We start from the raw sequence: 23,453 nt of genomic DNA, 5'->3' as shown, positions 1-23,453 counted from the left end.
GTAGTAAATGATAACATAACACCATAGTAAATATTAGATGATATGTAAATACCCTCCCTGGAAATTCAGCAATAAAGCACATGATAATTAAGACTATAAGAAAAAATACTTTTAAAATTCTGTCCAGCTGGGAAAAATATATGTATTTCCTACCTATTTCTCAAAAATGTAACTAAAGCAGCTTCTCTTCTTTAACAATATTTTCCTCAAAGAAAGTTGACATCTACTTTGTCAGACATAATAGCTTATGTGTTCAAAATTTCCTACACCATGGACAGACTGATACATTATAGTGGTCACTGTTCCGAAGACAACAGTTGCTCTAGGATGTATTAGTTATAAATGGAATATTTAGAGTGAATGTAGCAACTATTAGATTAAATAAAATTATGACTCCTTGGTCTTTTATTTTTCATTAACATAATTAAAATTTTCTGTATGGCTACATTGTTTTAATTTATTGCAAATTTTCAAACACCTTTTACACTCCAAATGGCCTTTAAAATACTGCCAATATTTTACCCAGGGGAATTTATTTTAGATAAAAAGTTTAAAAACCTACAAAAGAACAAAAAACTCCCAAACAAAAAACAAAACCCTGAAGTGAACTGTATATAAAGGTTAACTTTGAAATAGTTCTTATTACATAAACAGATTTTTAAAATTAATCAATAATAAAAATTACTTTGTGAGATCACAGTTAATTGGAAAAAGCAAAACTAAGGGTTAAGAAAAGGTGGAAAGTGAGTACACCTAATTTTAATGACATCAGAATCTATTTCATTGTACACTTAGGGATTATCAAGCATGAAAATCAATACCCAATTTAAAATGACATACAGCATATGTGAAAAAGCCAGTTTCTCCTGCCAGCAAATAGCCTAAATGTTAAGTAAACCAAAGGCTGGAAGGGATTAGTTGAAATGTCAAAAGACAACCTTTTACTTTTACCTGCTCATCCTTATAAACACATTCTTATCTCTCAGGCATGCTTTCCAAACAAATAGTTTCAATGTGCACCACCAGCAAAAGGCCCAAGGCAAGCTCTGCCATCTTGTAACTGTCAAAGAGATTAGTCTTTGATCTATTTGGGAGGTCATGCCCACATTCACATTACCTTATAATCTAACAACATTATACCTGTTGACCAATGCTTCCTTAATGCCTAATGAGACAGACATTTTACATTATGGAAGTTAACTGTGAATGTTTTTTCTAAGTTTTGACAGAAAGTAAGCACCATAAACTGAGCTCAAGTGTGGTTTGGGAAGATGATCTTTTAGATCAGTTAACATTACTTTTCAAATACATTTTACAAGCCTTTCCCAAAATAGAAAGCTATACTTAATTGCACTTTTTGGAAACAGTTTAAACCACTTGCTCCCCATCCCCAATAAATTAGTGTATGTGTAATTTTGGAGGGGTGTGAAGAGCAGGAAAAAGACAAACTATTTTATTAACAGTTGCAAACTGAAGGCCCATAGTTGTGTTTTGTGTGGCCCTTACTGTGGCTTAAAATAATTAAAATTTATTTGCTACCATCTAAAACTTTGGCTATCTCACCACTGTCCTCAACTAACCCACTCATTTAAATAACCTGTTTAATTCATGTAGCTGCTTGAGTTTGCAACCCATTGGTTCAGATGCTGCACAGATTCACAAAAATTTATCATTTCATAATTGAAGGTCAAGTTTGTACCAAATGTAAAGCACCCTTACTATGATAGTTTTTAGACAAATAAATATATATCTGCATCAAAATCTAACCTAACTGACATAAGTAGAAATAAGATCCTCAATAGCAAAGGCATTGATAATTAAGACTGAGGCGGTTTAGAATTGGGTAAAAATACCCAATAGACAGATGGCATTCAAGCAGAAGTTATATGATTTTGGATTCTGATCTTTACCATTATATCATAATGTACTTGAGATCGAACAGAAAGTTTCTTAAGTTCTCCATGCCTTGGTTTTATTGGAAACAGTATAAGTAGCAGAGCACTTATAGCAGCAATAGACAATATGAAATAATCAAAAGGATTATACTGCATATGTCAACGAGAAATTAAGGTCACAATTATTAACATTAGACTTTTTCAACTTTCAGTCAAACTCTTTGCACAAAAGTAGCCTTTTTAAAGTTTATCAGTAGCTTCTGAAAAAATAAATGGTGTGATAAATATGAGCTGGAACTATAAATGCATCTCTTCATTTTACTGCTGCTTCACATGAAAGATGGTGGATTTTATCCCAACTCATACCAATACATATTATGATTTCAGTAATAAATGCCTTCCTGAAAGCAATCAATAGAAGAATATAATTTTTTTCTTGTATGTAAGCTTGAAGACAAAAGTTCAAGCCTCCAAATGAGACTAAGGACAAATAATCAGCTAAACTACATAATTATAAAAATATTAAGAAAACTCTGCTTCAGAAAAATAAACACATTTGTCTAGCAAATACTCGAGTAGAACAGTTTTATCTTTAGCCAAGGTGCAGGGCCTAAAGCCTAAACATTTACAGCAAACCAAATCTGGAAGACAGAGACTGTGCATTAGAGACATTTGCTGCTCCGTATCATCATAGTGTAAACACTTCTATCAGGGTATCACAATATAAATTCCAATGGTTAGAATTATAAACTCAGCATAAGATCTTGTATGTGATATAATTTAGCTAGATTAAAAAGAATATAGCTGGTTTTATTTCATCTGGCATATTTTCAAGATTTCTGACACAGTTAACCAAATAGTGTGTGTGTGTGTGTATATACACTTTTTTTAAATGGGGAAAATGAGTTAGTTTCTGCCAAGAGTTAAGAAGCCAGGCTCCCTTTTAAATAAGAATAATAATGATAAAAGCACATTAGAAATGGTTTTTAGTTGTTACTTACTTTCCCTGTTACGTTACAACTTGACCACAATAATCTATCAAGACATAGTAACAGCAATATATTTCACATATGCTTTAATACTGTTTTGGATAAGGTGCTTTTTTTTGGTAGAGAAATCTATATTAAACTTAGTATCGCTAATTGTCAGTGTTGACTAAAATAACCTGGATATTTCAAATTTAAGAAATAGAACAAAATATATCCCTCTGAAATCAGGTATCTCCTCTTCTCAACATATTCAGCCTCAACTGGTTATAAAAATATAACCAGTTTTTCCTATTAAAAAGTTAATACTCTAAGACATGCAAGAAATCTTAGCATGCTTATTCTGTAAGGGGCTAAGTTAAAGTTTTTATTTTTATTTTTTAGAGACAAGGTCTTGCTCTGTCACCCAGAATGGAGTGCAGTGGCATGGTCATAGGTCACTGCAACCTCCAACTCCTGGGTTCAAGCAATCATTCTGCTTCAGCCTCCTCAGTAGCTAGGACTTACAGATACGTGCCACAACACCAGGCTAATTAAAAAAAAAAATTATTTTAGAGACGCAGTCTCACTACATTGCCCAGGCTGGTCTTGAACTCCTGGCCTCAAACAATCCTCCTGTCTTGGCCTCCCAAAGCTGTGGGATTAAGGTGTTATCCACCATGCCTGGCCTAAAAAATTCTTTTTAAGAGTAATGACCTTTGTGTCAATTTAGGTAGGTTATCCATGTTAAAATATTACTCAAACAAACCTGCAAATGTTTAAATTATCATCTCTAGAACATGCCACCATTCGTGTTATAGTTTATTTTGAGGAAGAAGGTATAATGGAAAAAAAGAAAAAGCACACGGCTTGGAATCAAGGCCTTGAGACTTAGGTTGTTTGACCTTGGGCAAGTCACAGTAGCCCTTTATAATTTCCTTTCTCAATTTCTTCTTCTGTAAGAAGGGGCTTAGAATTAGAAGTCTCTTAGCTTTATTGAAGTTGGAGACTGTGTGCCAACCTTACCTTAGAGAATTGGTTGAAGAAATAAATGACAATATGCATGAAACAGTAAAGCATCAGATATTAGAGGTAAGTGGACGAGAAAGCCATTACTTACCCCATATTTCTGAAACCCAGTGTAGGTTTTGGTGGACTTTAAATGATGTCGTAATATATTGCTGCATGGTATGTGAAATAAGCCATAAGGCTGTGGAGGCCATATAGTCATTACCTTAGTCAGTTCACCCCAAATCATTTTACCACCTGGACCAATTCCTTCTGAAAGAGCTCTGACTACATTATTCAATGTTTGGCACATAACTTTAGGTGACTTAAAAAGTAAGTTTCTTGGGTTCTTGGAGTGGCTACTTTTTCATCAAGTGTCAATGAAAATATATACATTGGCAGAATACATACAGAACAGTGTTCAAACAGTTTTGAAACAAATCTTTTAAAAAATAACTTCTACAATTGATCTTAAATTTTCTAAGAAATTTTAGCTAACATTAGCACTCTTTAATATCCTCCATAATACTTTTTGGTCACTTTTCAACTTATGAAGTGTTTTTGAAAGCATAACTATATAAAATATGCTAGTGGTGTAATCTATGAGAATGAGTGCATGATTGGTACCATATTAGTCTAAATATTATTTTATTCAAATATCTTACAATCTAGAGTTTTTCTTGTTAAAGTCACCTATGAGAGCCCAATAACTATGAATAAACTTTTGCTAGCAATAACAACAAAATATTATCTTATGTAAGAAAGCAGTAAATAGAATCAGAGGTTCTTAAAGGAATGAGCCAATATTAAGAGGATTTAATAAGGGGACTCAGTAATGGTGCATTCAGCAGGTGACAGAGACCTACGTCTACCTTATATAACACTGGAAAAAGGCAAGATTGCTCATGGAAGAGGCTTTTGGATGCCAGAAGATGTAATATGACGCATAATGGCACTCAGGGAATTATATAAAGGTTCCTGGCAATAGTAGCATAAAAAGTAAAAGTTAATCCCAGTGAGAGGAGGCTCAGACTCAGCTTTCATATGATTAAACCCTAACATCTAAAAACAAACCTAAGCAAGAGCGAGCATGTACATAAGAAAAAAGATTAAATGAGTACTGGAAAATGCTGAAAATATACTTAAAACCTTAAAACTTTATTACCACCACAGTCCAAAAGATGAAGTATAACACTTTTGCTATCTAGATTTTTATTATTACATCCAAATTATATTTCAGGGCCAGGTGTGGTGGCTCACGTTTATAATCCCAGCACTTTGGGAGGATGAGGCAGGAGGATCACTTGAGGCCAGGAGTTTAGGACCAGCCAGGGCAACATAGCAAGACCCTGTCTCTACAAAATAAAAATTAGCTGGGCATGGTGGTAGGAGTCTGTAGTCCCAGCTACTTAGGAGGCTAAGGCAGGAGGATCATTTGAGCCCAGGAGATTGAGGCTGCAGTGAGCCATGATCTCACCACTGCATTTCATTGTGGGCAACAGAGACTCTGTCTGTCTGTCTGTCTCTCTCTCTCTCTCTCTCTCTCTATATATATATATATATATATAAAATCTTTCAAACATGAGCAAAGGTTTGATTTTTTTTTTTTTTTGAGACACAGTCTTGCTGTGTTGTCCAGGCTAGAGTACAGTGGCATGATCTTGGCCACTGCAACCTCTGCCCCCTCAGTTCAAGCAATTCTTGTGCCTCAGCCTCCACAGTAGCTGGGATTACAGGTGTGTGCTATGACGCCCGGCTAATTTTTGTATTTTTAGTAGACACGGGGTTTCGCCATGTTGGTCAGGCTGGTCTCAAACTCCTGACCTCAAGTGATCCACCCGCCTCAGCCTCTGAAAGTGCTGGGATTACAGGCGTGAGCCACCGCGCCTGGCCACAAAGGTTTGATTTTTAAAATATATGATCACTTTCTACCTTTGAAATATTATTGCCAAGAATATTTGATTCAGAGCTTTTCAAATGTGAATGTGAGTTTTGGAATAAGACACATGGAATCATAGCACTTTGATAACTCATGCTTTATCTTAGAAAGTAATGCAGACTTCTGATTTCAATAAGTCAAAAAAAAAAAAAAAAAAAACCCAGACATTTCTTTTTCCCTTGCCTGTCAGAGAAACTGCCTTTAAATTAAAAGACAAATAGGAAACAGAAACACAGTCTCCAACTTCAATAAAGCTAAGAGACATCTGATTCCAAGCCCCAATATATGAACATAAAAGGTAGATGGACAAATGTTAAATGACTAAGCAGAAAAGAGAAAGTTCAAACCAACGTATCCACAGAGCTACTGCTGGGACATAAGCCAGTTTGACCTGCAGGAGTTCAGAAAGTCTCAGGAAATGGAGGTATAAGGAAACTGTTGGGAGGATGTGTACCATAAAGATGAAACAGTAAGCAAGAAACAAGAGGAAGATCTGAGACCCAGGAAACTGGCAATCCATCACAGAAGACAGACAAATCAAATTCCTAGGATGATAGCAGTTATTGGATGATAGCAGGATATTGGCAGTTATCTGGGCTTGATGAGCAATTTAGCCCTGACCGAAGGAGAAGATCAGGAGGCTCCAGAAATGATATCTCCAGGAGAAAAAAGGAACTGGCCTGTTATCTGACAGGTCTGATAGAAAAACTGTATTGAGAGGCATGGCACACAACTATTGGAAGGTGACAAATTTATTTAGATAAAGATCTTTTAAAAAGAGAAAAAGAAAGTGGAAGAGAGGAGGGTTCTATCAACCCTAAAGTTCAAAACAGAAAGGAGGATGGGCGGCTGTAACCCCAGCACTTTGGGAGGCTGAGGCGGGCGGATCTTCTGAGGTCGGGAGTTCGAGACCAGCCTGACCAACATAGAGACACCCCATCTCTACTAAAAATACAAATTAGCTGGGCGTGGTGGCGCATGCCTGTAATCCTAGCTACTCGGGAGGCTGAGGCAGGAGGATCGCTTGAGCCTGGGAGGTGGAGGTTGTGGTGAGCCAAGATCGCGCCATTGCACTCCAGCCTGGGAAACAAAAGCAAACTCCGTCTCAAAAACAAAACAAACAAACAAACAAAAAAGAAAGAAAGGAAATCATTTGATTACAGTGAACAGTATTTTCATAGTCATGATAATGTACATAATAACTATAGATTTAATTAAAAATTGTAACTATCTTGGGAGGCTATAAGAAGGAAAAAGCAGAGTAAGTGAGGTAAAATCCTGTCTCAAATAGGAATTTAATAGTTCATGTCTAAAACTGATTAAATAAAGATAAAATATGGAGGTAAATACCAGATAAAATAGCTAAAGAAGTGAAAGTCACTGCCTGTCAGAAGCAGGGGCTAGGACTGGGGTGGAGGCCAAAAGACTGTTATAAGAAAAAGCTATCTACTGTATTTAGTGTATATTAGACTCTTGGTAAGTGCTTTATTGGACGTTTTTCAACTTGATAAATCATAATTTAAAAACAAATGCAGATTATTAATTTTAATTTATTGTATACATTTGTATGCCTCACTATGTAAAACAGTTGTGCTCAACCGAGAGCAATTTTGCCTACCAGAAGATAATGGCAATGTCTAGAGATATTTTGGGTTATCACAACTGGTGGCAGGGTGACCGTGGGGGGGTGTCTAGATCCCACTACCGGCATCTAGCGGGTAAATGCTAGAGATGCTGTTAAACATCCTGGAATGCACAGGACACTCCTCGGAACAAAGAATTACCCAGTCCAAAATGTCAATAGTGCCAAGTTTGAGAAACACAGCTTGAAAGTAATTTCTAGTCACAAATCTGGTATACTTGATGCAGTAGGAAAATACACTGAGTTATTTGTATAGCTTACTATAGTCACTGACGCACTGGGGTGATGTGTCCTACAGTTAGAAAGTATAAACTGAACTCATTCCCAAGCTTTCAAGCCTTTAATCCTAGGGAAAAACAGGAAAGAGTGATGTTGTAAACATGGAACAGCAATATCTACTACAGCTTATGTTATTTGAGACCGTAAAGCTTTACAGTTAGAAAAAAAAGTGACATAGTCACCTGAAGCCCCTCTACATGTCTACAATCTGTAGGCATTGAGAGAATTTGACTGAATAAACTGATTGAAATTCACAACTAAAATTCTCCTCAAAAGAAAAAAATTAGTTATTTTCAGAGAAGCTAAAAAACAATCCCACCACTGCCCTTAAGGTAGAGCTGCTGATTATGCTCCGTGCCAACATAAGTAGGTAAGTGTCAATCAACCTTACAAGTCCTCAGGGTGATAATTTCACTTTTAAATCCTCCAACCTAGTTTGAGAGCAAAATTAATATATAAAGGTCAAAGTTCCTTTTCTCACCAAAAATAAGATGAACACAAGAAAATAACTTCAGAATTGTTCAAAAATCAAAACCAAAAGTTTTTATTTATTAATTATCCAGAGAAATTTCCAGCAATATTTTCAGGCATGGCTTTATGTATTTATTTATTTATTTTTTGCTAAGGAAATACAATGACATGAGTATTAGGAGAAAAAGGTTATCAACCGAACTTGCTTAAAATTTTGGGATTTTAAATATTTCCATCCTTGATCCCAAAATATCTTAAAAAAATATGGAGAATTTAAAAAATTAACCTCAGCAATTCATCCATTTGTTTTGTGTTTTTTTGTTTGTTCATTTGTTTTTCAGAAGGGATGGAAACAGAGGGGTTTCATTAACTCATTTTTTGCTGGCCAAGGTAAATATACAATTTATTAACCTAGACAGCTTACTTAGATTTAAACTAGGTTTTAATTTTGGAATTTCAAGATATACTTAGAAATTGCTTTCAAAATACTTTTGGCCAAACTATCTTAAAAAAAAAAAAAAGCTGGGGAAAAAAAAGTACTCTGAGGAGGAAAAAAAAGGTTTAAGTAATTGAGGATATACTCACTCTAGACTTTTAGAGGTGACAAGGTTTTTTCTTCTATATCTGTGATGGAACCTAAGTATTTCCAAAAATTCCAAGAGCAAGTTGCTGAACTCGTAAATGTTAAAGAGTTAAGTATTACAGCACTTTAAGTTTATATTCACATCCCTTTCCCCTGGGTAACCATGTATTATTATCGGAGCTATATCCAGGTGGGTCTCTGTATAAGATGCAACACTATAACCAGAACTCCACTCCACTCTGACCTCAGGCTGTATTCCTGGATCTGGTTTCCCATAACTTAGAATGTCCCAAATCCTGAAAATGGCATACAGAGTCCTAAGTGATTTGGCTCCTAAATACCTCTCCCAGCTTCTATTCACATGCCATTCTCTCAGACTCACAACTTCAGCTTCTTTCAGTTCTTGGAAACTGCTATCCTCTTTCAACCTTAGAACCTTAGCACATGCTGTTCTCTCTGTTGAGAATACTCTTATCTATTCTGTACACATTCATAACTCCTAGTTTTCTTTCCAGTGTCAGGTTAAATATCACTTCCTCAGGAAGCCTTTCTTGATCCCCAAAGACCTGCTATAACGTTCTCAGGGTTCCTGTGACTTTTTCTTATAGACTTTATCACAACTGTGATTGTTTCTTCATTACGTTAATGTCAATATTCCTTGCTAGACTATAAGCAACATGAGACAAGGGGCTATAAACTGTGTTGTGTATCACTGTGTCCCCTGAGTCTATTATAATACTTGGTGCTCTAGCCAGATATTAAAAAAAAAAGGTTGCTTTATTATTCTGAATAGTTGCTTTTTTTCTTTTCTTTCTTTCTTTCTTTTTTTTTTTTTTTTTTGAGACAGAGTCTCTCTCTGTCACCCAGGCTGGAGTGCAGTGAAGCAATCTCGGCTCACTGCAACCTCCACCTCCCAAGTTCAAGCAACTCTAGTGTCTAGTGTCTCAGTCTCCCAAATAGCTGGGATTGTGCCATCACACCCAGCTAATTTGTGTATTTTTAGTAGAGAGAGAAAGTTTCATTATGTTGGCCACGTTGTTCTCCAACTCCTGACCTCAAGTGATCCACCCACCTCGGCCTCCCAGTGATGGAATTACAGGTGTGAGCCACTGCACCCGGCCTATTCTGAATAGTTTTATAATCTGAATAGTTTTGTTGTAATCTAACCTCTGATGAGGCCATTCCACTTTATCAAATGTTTGTATATTTTAATCTCACTGTAGAGAAGATTCAAATCTCATCTCTCTGGCTCCTCCATCCCTTTTAGGCAAGTTAGTCAAAGTAAATTGGTATCTGCAAGGGAGGCGAAAGGTGTTGGTCAACTTCAGCTTTCCTAAGCATCTGAGCACCTGGTTTCTATTCCACCAAAGCATCTTGTTATATGTTCCTGTTCTTCCATAAATTATTGACATTACTAGTGTAGAGACAGCATCTTGTTCATTTTTACACCTACTGCATTTTGTACAAATTAAGCTCTTAAAAAAAGTTTGTTAAATGAATGAATAAGTGCATGACAAAACATTCAATATCATTAACTTTTTTTTTTTTTGAGACAGTGTCTTGCTCTGTCGCCGAGACTGGAGTGCAGTGGCGCAATTTCAGCTCACTGCAACCTTTGCCCCTTAGGTACAAGTGATTCTCCTGCCTCAGACTCCCAAGTAGCTGGAATTACAGACGTGTGCCACCACACCGGGGCTAATTTTTTGTGTTGTTAGTAGAGACTGGGTTTCACCATGTTGGCCAGGCTGGTCTCGAACTCCTGACCTCAAATGATCTGCCCACCTTGGGCTCCCAAAGTGCTAGGATAACAGGCATAAGCCACTGCACACGGCCATCATTAACATAGTTTTGATAGAAGAGTAATTCAAAAGGGATTTATAAATCTATTCAAAAGGAACAGATGAATCTACCTAAAAGGTTTCTGAAATCAAGTTCCTCTTGATATACTACAGTCCTTTGCATTCCTGCCCTCATTCATTTTCTCGTGAATATTCATATTGCCGTCAAAGCAAAAGGAATAACAATGGAACAATATCATTCTCCTTAAAAAGAAATCTGTTAGATTTAAGAATTCTAATACAGCCAGGTGCAATTGGCGCAAGTCTGTAATCCCAGCTGCTCGGGAGCTGAGGCAGGAGGATCACTTGAGCCCAGGACCAGCCTGGGCAATATAGTGAGACTCTGTCTCAAAAAAAATTTTTTTTTAATTCCAATACTACCGTCATCTGATAATATTTTGACAGTTGAAAGCACTGGTTTAACACGGTTTAATGTGCTTTATTACTTTATTAATGCTGTTATCCTTTAGGGAAAGCACCCTTTTTCTGTGGTTTATAAAATGCCAACAATGCATGGAAGCCTATCAATTTTTTTGTGTGTGCTTGTTATAAAGTCAATAACTAATATAACTAAAATAGATGTCTGAATTTTTCAATCATAAATGTAATTTTAAAACATTGATTAAAATAATATATACCCAAATAGTTTGGTACATTGAGAGCTAAGATAAGTTTCCTAAACAAAAAAAGGAACTCATAATGGTTATTGTATGCTAATAGTAAGATAGACATTCAGATCACTATGTGAATTTTAAATAGTTTCCAAATAAAATCTAGTTTGGTAACTCAACATACTATATTACCAAAAAAACCCACAAATATAAAATTTATTAGCATGATAAATTATTTTAATCGTTGTAAGGGCACTTCTGACAATGAAAAGTACCATCAAATTTTATTAAACCAATTATAAAAATCTAACACACCACTTCAACATTTTAAAAATATAAACATTTTTAGCCATATGCCATGGTTTTATACATTTTTCTTCAGAGAAGTAAGGGAACAATACCTAAGAAGGAGAACTTTTCTATATACTATTATACTATACTATGCTAGGCAATACAAATAAAATGCAATTCTAAAACCTAAATATATTTGTACCTTATCATATCTCACAAACTATGTCCATGTCACCAATTGGAGAGGTGGATGCCTCAATTATAAAGCTGAATACTCCTGTGGTTGTTAGATCATAGTAATTGGCCAGAGGATTTGCTTTAGATATCCATTAAAAAGGCAGCCTTGTTATACTGTGATTTAATTACATGAAAAAGAAAACAACTTTTATTTTAGTTATACTTTTCCATCGACATCTAGTCATATAAAAGCCTTGGTTCATTCTCATGCCCCTCAAATGCTTTGGTTTAGTGCACAGAAAGTTTTCTTTTTAACTATTATACGATTAAGTATATCCTTATGAATGATCAGAAGCATCTGGGAAAGGTGGAAGTGAAAAAAAATCCTCACTGGGAAAGTTAGCTTAATGCTTACCTTCAGAGTAGCCCATTATCAACATTTCATAGTGGGTTTCTTTATTTTCAGGTCCCTCAGGTATGTGCAATAAATTATGACTTGAACTAAACAAGTCACACTTGGCTCCAAAATGAAATTTTCCTACCTCTACTTTCTAGTCCCTAAGGTGGGAAGAGGAAATCCTGGTCACAGCCAAAGGAGTCATATTTTTGGCTCTAACATACATTTTCCTTCTTCTCAAAAAGCCAAACCCTGCTATTGAGACTGCAAAGTCTTATGTTAGTATTTTAAACTGTATTTTAACTTTTACTTCCATAATCTTTCTCAAATTTAAGAAAAAATTTTAGTATCATAAAATTAATGTCACTGCCTTCTTTTTCCCACTCAAATCACTTTTCTGACTCAATGATCTTAACCTTTTTAAATACGAAGTCAAATGAAATAGATAAAATAATGCAGAAATAGATTGTTTCATTTCTATAAGGTAGAATATTTAAATTTTTATTTACTAAATAACTTCTACTTATTAGACTATTAATGTAAAAGAAAACTATAAAGTTCTAATTTAAGGTCCTATAATTTGAAGCATAGTTTTAGTTTTGGAAGAGCCATCTATGTAGGTCATTTAGATCATCATCTCTTTTCATAGGGAATAGGAGTATGGCAGACACACCCTAAGGTGATATACAGAGAGTCACAACTTTGTAATGCTCTCCCCTTAAGTGAGGGCAGAACCAGTGATTTGCTTCTAGCCAACAGAATATGGAAAGGGTTCTGGGATAGTCACTCTTAATTAGGTTATATTATATAGCAAAAATGATGGGAAGTTATTCCCATGATTTTTTAATTTTATTTTTTTCCTCACAATTTTATTAAGTTGTGTAAGACTCTGTATTGGCTGACTGGGGCTAGAGAGCTTCCTGTTGGCCTCTGGAAGTATACTGTCATGATACGAGGGGGCTTGTGAAAAGGCCACATGGCAAGAAACTGTGAATAGCTTCTTGAAGCCAAGAGTACACCTTAGGGCTAGGCACGGTGGCTCACACTTGTAATCCCAGCACTTTGGGAGGCTGAGGCAGGTGGATTACTTGAGCTCAGGAGTTTGAGACCAGCCTGGGCAACATAGCAAGATCCTGCCTCTACAAAAAAAAAAAACCACGTTTAAAAATTAGCTGGGTGTGGTGGCGTGTGCCTGTAGTGCCAGCTACCCAGGAGGCTGAGGTGGGAGGATCACCTGAGCCCGAGAGGCCAAGGCTGCAATGACCCATGACTGCACCACTGCACACTCCAGCCTGGGCAATGGAGTGAGACCCTGTTTTCAAAAAAATTTAAAAAAGACTGCCTCTTGGATGGATTAGGAAGAACCTCAGTCCTACAACCACAAACGGACCCCAAATGCCAGATAACAACACAACCTGGCCAACACTCTGAGTGCAGCAGTTTTGTGGAACCCTGACCCAGCTAAGCCATGCCCACACTTGTGACCAATGGAAACTGAGATAATAAATGTGTGTTAAGCCACTATGTGATAATTTGTTACACAGCAATAAAAAACTAATACAGGCTGGGCATGATGGCTCACACCTATAATCCCAGCACTTTGGGAGGCTGAGGTCTGAGCATCCCTTAAGGCCAGGAATTCAAGGCCAGCTTGTACAACATAGCAAGACCTCGCCTCTCCAAAAAAAAAAAAAAAAAAAAATTTAGCCAGGTGTGGTGGCACATGCCTACAGTCCTAGCTACCCAGGAGACCGAGGCAGGAGGATCAATTGAGCCCATGAGCTCAAGGCTGCAGTGAGCTATGATTGTGCCACTGCACTCCAACCTGGGCGACAGAACAAGACCTTGTCTATAAAATAAAATAAAAATATTTAAATAAATAAATAATAAAAGAGGGATAGCTAATATAGTCAATATAAGATACTCCCTCCACTTATTATGTTCTACTATGTATTAAATAAAGTGTAAGATGCTGTTGAGGATTGAGCATTCCCTTCTACATATTCTCTAATGATTTACTACTATAACTACCCTGTATTGCCTCCTTATGAGTCATATCACTGTTTACTACCATCCTGTTCATTATTGTCTAATGATTACTATCATTTCCATCCTTAAAGTCTCCAGGAATGGAGAGTGGTTGCTGTTGTTTTTAAAAACAAATAACAAAGTCAAATACAATTTTAATAACTTCTACTAAAACCCCATTCAATCATTAACTAACACATTTATTAAACACTGTGTTTTTAGGTAATATCTTAGTTGTAGAGACACAAAGATGCTGAAGAAATTATCCCTATCCTCAAGGTACACCATGAAACAGATTATAAAACATCTTTATAAACACTAAATATGTGCTTTAGGAAATAATAAAGGACACTGGTAAAGGTAACTGCAGGTGAATACTACAATATGCTTTTGAATTGCAATTCCTCTGTTTTCCCTATATTATTTAAAAGGCAAATGCATAAAAACAATAATTAAAAACTAACAGCCACACAAACTATAAAGATGGAATCTGTGACAATAACAATATAAAAAGGGAGGAACAGAGATTCAGATGATAGTTATAATCCCCAAGGTAAATACTAAAAACCAAAAAATACATATAAAAGGAAAGAAGGGAATCAAAATAGTATACTACAAATCAACTAAATACAAAAAAGGAAATGATGAAGGATTGAGGAACAAAAAGCACATGACACAAGAAAACAAATAGCTACATAGCAAAAGTAAGTCCTTTCCTATCAGTAATTACTTTAAATGTAAATGGTTTAAACTCTCCAATTGAAAGGCAGAGATTGGCCAAATGGATTTTTAAAAACCTGATCCAACTATATGCTGTCAATAAAAGATTCACTTAGATATAAGGAAATTGGACCTCACCATATATCACATAGAAAAATTTACTCAAGAGAAATCAAATATCTAAATTAAAGAGTTACAACTATAAAACTCTTCAAGGAAAACATTAGGGGCAAATATGCATGATGTTGGATTTGCCAGTATTTTCCTAAATATGACACCAAAGCACAGGCAGCAAACAAACAAAAAAAACAGATAAACTGGACTGCACTAGAATTTTAAACTTAACTTTTATATTCCATAGAGGCATACAAATATTTTCAAATACTTGTTTAACCATTTATAAAAATTTTAAGAAATCACCCATAATGATGCTCTGACATATTTCAAGTATTTTAGGTATTGACTGCTATATTCTGGGCATTTCCAAATAATAAAAAGCCTTCTTAATCATTATAAAAACTGCATGCGTATACTCTTAAAGCTTGTAACATACCAGTCTTATAAATGGATAACTAACAAATACCTTTTAATTATGAAAAAATGCGATAGTTGAGGACTTCTTTTTGAAGTCATGATTCTAAGTCCTTTGCCATGTGTGGTAGAAATTATCCCTTTTCACCCCTTCCTTGACTTTGAGATTGTGCATGGACGTGTTTTGGGCAACAGGAGGTTAGCAGATGTGATGTAAATAGGTATTTGACTTAACTGCTTACACAGTTAAGCCTGCCCTCTTGTACTGCTGCCATTGCAATAATAACATGCCTTGGCTAGTCTGTTGGTCCACAAAGAATGAAATACAGGTGGAACAGAGCTGACTCAGTTGACTTCAACACAGATCAGCCAACTAGGGCAGAGTAGCTGAGCCCAGCTAAAATCGAGAGAGCCAACCAACCAAGCCCAAGCCTAGATCATCTGTCACCCAATCACTCCAGAGATGTATGACCTGTAATAAATGATTGCTGTTTTAAGTCACTAAGTTTTGGAGTTGTTACAGAAGAAGAACTGATCCAGACATATGGCAATAAGAAATACACTTCCCAGTACATCTAGTAGTGCTGGTAAATAATTTCACTTTTTCTATCCCTTGTCCCTGCAGCTTGAACTATTCTTGTGTCCACTCTACTTGTACCTTTTGGGAACCACTAGGGATAACCCTTTAGAACCACCTTCCTCCCCTCTACCCAGAACCCATTGATGCTTCTGTTATTTTGCTGTTTTATGCACATAAGCAGAACTATGACAAATAGGATCATGACTGAGGAATGTCAGAGTAGGCCATCAGGTGTCTTTTTTGCATGACAGACTGAGATATTGTCTAGGAAGAATTTATCCTGAGGAAAAAAGCATTAAGAACCCCAGATTGGTATAATAACAATGTTCAAAATCATAGCTGTTGAGGCAAAGGTGGAGAAAAGAGAAATGGAATTTCCTCACAAATGTATATTTTTAATTTTAAGAATTTTTGGAAAATAATGAAGAATAACATAATAAATACCTGTATTCTCATATTTTCCTGCAGCTTATTTTCCTTTACTAAAAATTATGGAAAAAGTTAAAATTCTTTTGATAACTACTCTGAATATCATTCCCTTCTCTTCTCCTCATATGTAATCAGAATTATAATCTTGATGATCCTTTTAGGCCTTGTTACTTTGTACGTATAATATTTAGTACAACCTAGTATTAGCCATAAAGTTTTTCTTCTTTTCCAGGTCTCAAGAACTCATATGTAGGGTCCAAGGAAGAGAGAGGACATAGGCAAAAATGGAAATAGTTTTAGGGGAAAAAATTTTATTTTATTAAGATATTGGAAGAAGATGTGGTCTAAAGAAGGGAAAAGGATTCTTTCCACTTTAACAAAGCAGCCTTAGTGCAATAATGTAGAGCTAGAGTAAAATGATAAGACATTAAAAGGAGACAATACCAGTACCAACAGCAGTGCCATCAGTAGCACTCTACTTCAGTGGAATGCAGCACTAATGCTGTTGATGGTGACAGTAGTTTTCTTGGGTAGATGTCAACTGTTTCATCAGTAGCTGTAGTCAAGGCAGCATCAGCCATTTTAGAATAGGAGACCCAGCTTTGGGCATAGCCATTAGTGCCCTCAGCAGTAGCACTGGTTAACTGGAGAAAGGTAGTAGAAACCACCAAAGTTACTGGAGGCTGAAAAAGTATTAGACTCTGAATCATCAAGTGAGATACCCCCTGAGGACTTTCAGAAATTTTGAAGAGGTCCAGAGGTTACAGAAGAGTAAGGGCTACCAAAAGAAATACTGCTTATTACTGTTAATGTTACCTAAAGACTGCTATGGACTAGAAAAATATAAGTAAAATTATCTAATTCACAGTACCTAGTAAAGTATTAACAATTAAAAAGATAACTATTCTAATGAAAGAACTACTGCTTTGGTATGAGACCCTAACTGATTGTATCCTAGGGGGAGGGATATAGGTCATAATCAATAAGTCAGCTCAGTGGTCAGAAAATCTCAAGTTTTCTCAGATTGCCAGCACTTTCAAATGCCTGTAGGAAGTAAAAGAAAATCCTCCTTGATGAACAATAAGTTCAACTTAGGCTCAAATTATTAATATAGTTTTTCAAATATATTGTTTAGGAAACAGTCAGTGATAATGAGATACAACTGTTTCTGGCCAAGATTGAGTAACTGGTTTAAGAATATTTCTTCCATTGTAAGTAATCGCATAACCGGGCAAAATGGAGCAATTGTTTTCAGGTAGTAGACACCAAACAGCGCAAGACAGTAATTCTGGAGCTAAGTGGAATTCATTTGGTGAACTCCATTATCCCAGTTCTCTGCTTGGGTATAATTTCCTGACCACAGCACAGAGCATTAAAGTACAAGCAGAGCGCAGTGGTCCTGTTGAGCTGAGGTGGAAGAGATCAGAATATGGAGTGACTAAATCACAAGATCTGCAAGGCAGGACACTGGAGAGAAGCGAGCCAGATGGACAAAAGACCCCAGGATTCCCCGGAGGAACCCATGAGTCTGTGGTTAAAAGACTGATAAAACACAAATTGCTGGGCTTCACTTCCACAGTTTCTGATTTGGCAGGTCTGGATGAGCCTGAAAGTCTTTATTTCTATTAAGTTCCCAGGTGATAACAATGCACCTGGCCCAGGACCAGACTTTGAAAATAACTCTTGTTGACCAAAGACAGTATAAGTTGAAAATAAAATAAAATCTATATCTACTAAATTTTTCTCACTCATTCAGATTCACCAAAGATTTAAAAATGTCTAAGGATACATGAAAACATATACAGGCATCCCTGAGAGACATTGCAAGTTTGGTTCCAGACCACCCCAATAAGGAGAATATCATAACAAAGTAAGTCACATGAATATTTTGGTTTCCCAACACATATAAAAGCTATGTTTACACTATACTGCAGTCTATTAAGTGGGCAACAGCATTATGTCTCAAAAGCCAATGTATATACCTTAACTTGAAAATATTTTATTGCTAAAAAAGGTGAATGATCATCTGAGCCTTCAGTGAGTCACTCTCTTTGCTGGTAGAGGGTCTTGCCTCAATGATGACTGCTGACTGATCAGGGTGGTGGTTGCTAACGTTGGAGTGGCTGTGGCAATTTCTTAAAATAAGACGACCATGAAGTTTGCTCTATCATGTGACTCTTCCTTTCACAGTAGATTTCTCTGTGGCATAAGATGCTCTTTGATAGCATTTTACCCAACATAAAACTTCTTTCAAAATTGGGGTCAAGCCTCTCAAACTCTGCCGCTGCTTCATGCACTAAGTTTATTTAATATTCTAACTCCTTTGTTGTCATTTCAACAATGTTCACAGCATCTTTACTAAGAATAGTTCCTATCTCAAGAAACCACTTTCTTTGCTCATCCATAAAATGCAACTCCTCATCTGTTCAAGTTTCCTCATGAGATTGCAGCAATTTAGTCATGTCTTAAGCTCCACTTCTAATTTAGTTCTCTTATTATTTCCACCACAGCTACAGTTACTTCCTCCACTGAACTCTTAACTCCCTCAGAGTCATCCAATGAGGGATGGAATCAATGACTTCCAAACTCCTGTAAGTGTTGATATTCTGACCTCCTCCCATGAATCATGAATGTTCTTAATGGCATCTAGAACAGTGAATCCTTTCCAGAAGGTTTTTAATCGACTTTGTCCAGATGCATCAGAGGACTCGCTATCTATAGCAGTTATAGCCTTGTGAAATGTACTTCTTAAGTAATGAGACTTGGAAGTAGAAATTACTCCTTTATTCATTGGCTGCAGAATGGATGTTTTGTTAGCAAGCATGAAAACAACATTAATCTCCTTGTACATCTCCATAGAGTTCTTGAGTGACCACATGTGTGGTTAATGAGCAGTAATATTTTGAAAGGAACTGATTTTTCTGAGGAGTAGATCTCAATAATGGACTTAAAATATTCAGTAAACCATGCTGTAAACAGATGCGCTGTCCTGCAGGCTTTGTTGTTCCATCTATACAGCACAGGCAGAGTAGATTTAGTATAATTCTTAAAGGCTCTAGGATTTTTAAAATGTTAAATGAGCATTGGCTTCAACTTAAAGTCACCAGCTGCATTGGCCCATCACAAGAGAGTCAGCCTGTTCTCTGAAGCTTTGAGGTCAGGCATTGACTTCTCCTCTCTAGCTATGAATGTCCTAGGTGGCATCTTCTTTCAATAGAAGGCTGATTCTTCTACACTGAAAATCTGTTGTTTTGCGTAGCCACCTTCATCAATTATCTTGGCCAGATCTTCTGGATAACTTGCTGTAGCTTCTCCATCAGCACCTGCTGCATTAACTTGCACTTTTAAGTTATGGAGATGGCTTCTTTCCTTAAACCTCATGAAACAACCTCTGCTAGCTTCAAACTTTTCTGCAGCCTCCTCACCTCTCTCAGCTTTCACAGAATTGAAGAGAGTTAGGGCCTTGCTCTGAATTAAGTTTTGGCTTACGAGAATGTTATGGACAGTTTGATCTTCTTTCCAGACACTAAACCTTTCTCTATATCAGTAATAAGACTGTTTGCTTATTATTTGTACATTCACTGGAGTAACACTTTTAATTCCTTTGAAGAACTTTTCCTTTGCATTCACAATATGGCTAATTGGTTGGTGCAAGAGGCCTAGCTTTTGTCTTGTCTCAGCTTTCAATATGCCGTGCTCACTAAGCTTAATCATGTCTCGCCTTTGATTTAAAGTAGGAAGCATGCAACACTTCCTTTCATTTGAACACTTAGGGGCCATTGTAGGGTTATTAACTGGCCTAATTTCAGTATTGTTGTGTCTCAGGGAATGGAGAGTCCCAAGGAGAGAGAAATGGGGGAAGGGTGGTCAGTGGAGCAGTTAGAACACATACATCACTTATGAATTACGTTTGCTCTCTTATGTGGGTACAGTATGAGGTGCACCAAAACAATTACAATAGTAACATCAAAGATCACTTATCACAGATTACCCTAACAGATATAATAATAATGAAAAGGTTTGAAATATTGTGAGAATTAACCAAAATGTGACACAGAAACAAGTGACCACATGCTGTTGGAAAAATGGTGCTGAAAGACTTGCACAATGCAGGGTTACCACAAACCTTCAATTTGTAAAAAAGCACTATAAAGCAAAGCGCAATAAAATGAGGGATCCCTGCAATTAACTTTATACAAAACCAATGACTCCTGTAATAATAAAACTTAAGGTTTTGATGGCCTACCTGTAGATCTTTCACATTTGGAAAAGGAATTCCTATTGTTATGACAGCACGGGCATTGTCATCTGAGAAATCCAGACCCTCACTCACTTTACCACGACAAACTGCTACCAGGAGAGCTCCATCTTAAACAACAGAAAAAGCATATCCAGAATTCTCAGAAATTGCTTATTCTTGTCATTTTGAAAATACCTGATTTATAATTATAGTAATTACAGTAGCAAATTTAAAATAATCAAAATAAAACACTATTATGAGATAAAGTTTTAAAAGTTCAATGTCTTTAAGTAAATAAGGGGAACAAAATCACATTTATATGCAAAAGGGTAGCAAACCAATTTACAAACTCTGCATCTTCCAGATAACTTATACAGTAAAAACATGTCAGAATAGCAACTTGCATATGAACTGTGTGATTATAAACAGGTTTATTTAATAAAAATTGAAGTTGCATTATTACCTTTACCACCTGAAAGTAAAATTCTCAGAATAATTGAAATAATTGTAATTGATAATACATATCATATGGAATCAACATATTTAAAAGTATTGAAAATAGACACAGAGAACACCATAATATATACACCATAAAAAGATACTGATATGTTATATTACCTCTTTCTTGCATTGTTCATAAACTATTACTATCCCTTCACATCAAACTTTTTTATTTTATTTTATTATTTTTTGTGTGTGAGACAGGATCTCACTCTGTCAGCCAGGCTGGAGTGCAGTGGCACAATCACAGCTCACTGCAGCCTTGACCTCCTGGGCTCAGGTAATCCTCCCACCTCGGCCTCCCAAGTAGTTGGAACTATAGGCACACACACCACACCCTGCTAATGTTTGTACTTTTTGTAGAGACAGGATTTCACCATGTTGCCCAGGCTGGTCTTGAACTCCTGGGCTCAAGTGATCCACCCGCCTCAGCGTCCCAAAGCGCTAGGATTACAGGCAAGAGCCACCACGCCCGGCCTCACATCAAACTCTTCATGGATATGCTCTAACTTGGAACTGAGTTTTCAGTTATGTTTTGAAAATTCAAGTTTACCTTATGTAATAGAATACAAGCACCAAGTGTACTAAATGCATCAAAATATAGGTCTCATTTGGCTAGTAAGGAATATATTTATATATATCCTAACTGCCTTTTTGCACAAACTATTTCAGGTAGTGCACTGAAGACTGTGAGATGATGGCATCGTTTTTCTTAAAGTTGAATCAGCATACCCAAGTGAAAATATTCATAGGAGAACAAGTTCAATTAAAAGAATTTCTTTACCCAATTTATTTTCTTTTCACTCAGGATTATAATTTTTCTCTTAAGTGTAATTCATCTAAAAATATAAAATTATAATTGTACCTTCTTACTTTGTAATAAAAAATATTTTTTCACCGACCATGAAATAATTTCCAGTTACCTTTCTCTCCTTTGTATTTGATTGCGTCATAGTACACCTGCAGTAATCCATCAAAATTCGTTTTTTCTCCTCCCTGTGGTTCTACAATGACTGTCTTCACCAACTCCAGATTATGCCATAAACCAGTAGAGAGCCAACGTTCTTTTAATTTTTCTAATAACTAAAGAGGGGAAAGAAAAAAATTATTTTTTGTGTGTCTAGCTAAACAAACTTAACTTCATTTGTTTAAGCCAATGTGACTACAGCAAGCATATTAATCTCTCTGTGTCTTTTCTCATCTATAAAATGAGGAAAACAATATATCTCATAGAGCTGTTATGGGGTTAAATTTATTAACAGATTTAGAGAGATCTGAATGGTGCTGGCACAGTTAGCTGCTGCTGCTGCTACTACTACTATTATCTTGGCAATTTCTACCACTACTACTGCTACTACTACTATTACTACTACTACTTCTACTATTATCTTAGCAATTTCTACCACCACCACCACTACTACTACTACTACTACTACTACTATCTTGGCAATTTCAAAAGCAAAAGCAAAAAACAAAAAACCTCTGTCAAAGTTAACAAACTTTAAGTTCTCTCTTTAAACCTAAGGTGAAGTTTCTTAATATTCTTAAATAGTCTTCAAATGAAGATGATTTAAGATCATTTTACTAAGTGTATAGGCAGATAAGCTCATTATTTGAATATTTGATCATCATTAATAACCTGCATTGAAAAAAGATATAAATAAAGACTCAGCCAAGAAGTAGAAAATATATGGGCACAAATGGAACATTTACAGCCATGGGCTAGATTACAAAAGGACATTCAACAAATTTTAAGCAATCCTTATCATATTGATCACATATTTCAACAGTTATGCCATGGTAGATTAAAAGTCAATAATATAAAGTCATGGTAGATTAAAAGTCAAGCCCAAAACAAAAACTCATCTTGATTGATTGATTGATTTTAGAGACAGGGTCTCTGTCACCCAGGCTGGAGTACAGTGGCAAGATCATAGCTCAGTGCAGCCTCGAACTACTAGGCTCAGGCAATCCCTCCACCTTAGCCTCCTGAGTAGCTGGGACTACAGGTGCATGCCACTACACCCAGCTAACTTTTATATTTTGTGTAGAGATGAGATCCTGCTTTGTTGCCCAGGCTAGTCTCAAACTTCTGGTCTCAAGGGATCCTCCAGACTCAGCCTTCCAAAGTGCTGAAATTACAGGTGTGAACCAACACACGTGGCTGTAAAACTCATATTCTTAAAAACCATATGAGTTAAATAGAAAAACACAGTATAACTCATGAAATCTTTAGTTATGAATAAGAAAAGCACTCACAATTCGAAACGTGGCATACAGCAATGGCAATACGTGGAAATACATTTATAGCTTTAAATATATTTATTT

The 23,453-nt window shown here is 36.2% G+C and overlaps 1 protein-coding gene across 3 annotated transcripts in view; it reads right to left on the bottom strand.

Moving 5' to 3' along the window:
• Positions 1-23,453, bottom strand: part of BRIP1 (BRCA1 interacting DNA helicase 1) — a 182,745-nt gene that overhangs the window by 41,047 nt on the left and 118,245 nt on the right. For all 3 annotated transcript variants that reach the window (XM_019026137.4, XM_055386965.2, XM_055386968.2), the window contains 2 exons: positions 22,049-22,208; positions 20,631-20,752 (listed from right to left, as the gene is read on the bottom strand). In XM_019026137.4, the coding sequence (XP_018881682.2) occupies positions 20,631-20,752; positions 22,049-22,208 (282 nt within the window). The remainder of the gene's footprint in view (positions 1-20,630; positions 20,753-22,048; positions 22,209-23,453) is intronic.

Source organism: Gorilla gorilla, chromosome 4 (assembly GCF_029281585.2).
Source record: "Gorilla gorilla gorilla isolate KB3781 chromosome 4, NHGRI_mGorGor1-v2.1_pri, whole genome shotgun sequence".
Taxonomy (NCBI): domain Eukaryota; kingdom Metazoa; phylum Chordata; class Mammalia; order Primates; family Hominidae; genus Gorilla; species Gorilla gorilla.
The sequence above is the reverse complement of the archived record's forward strand: the minus strand, read 5'-3'. Positions and strand labels throughout refer to the sequence as shown.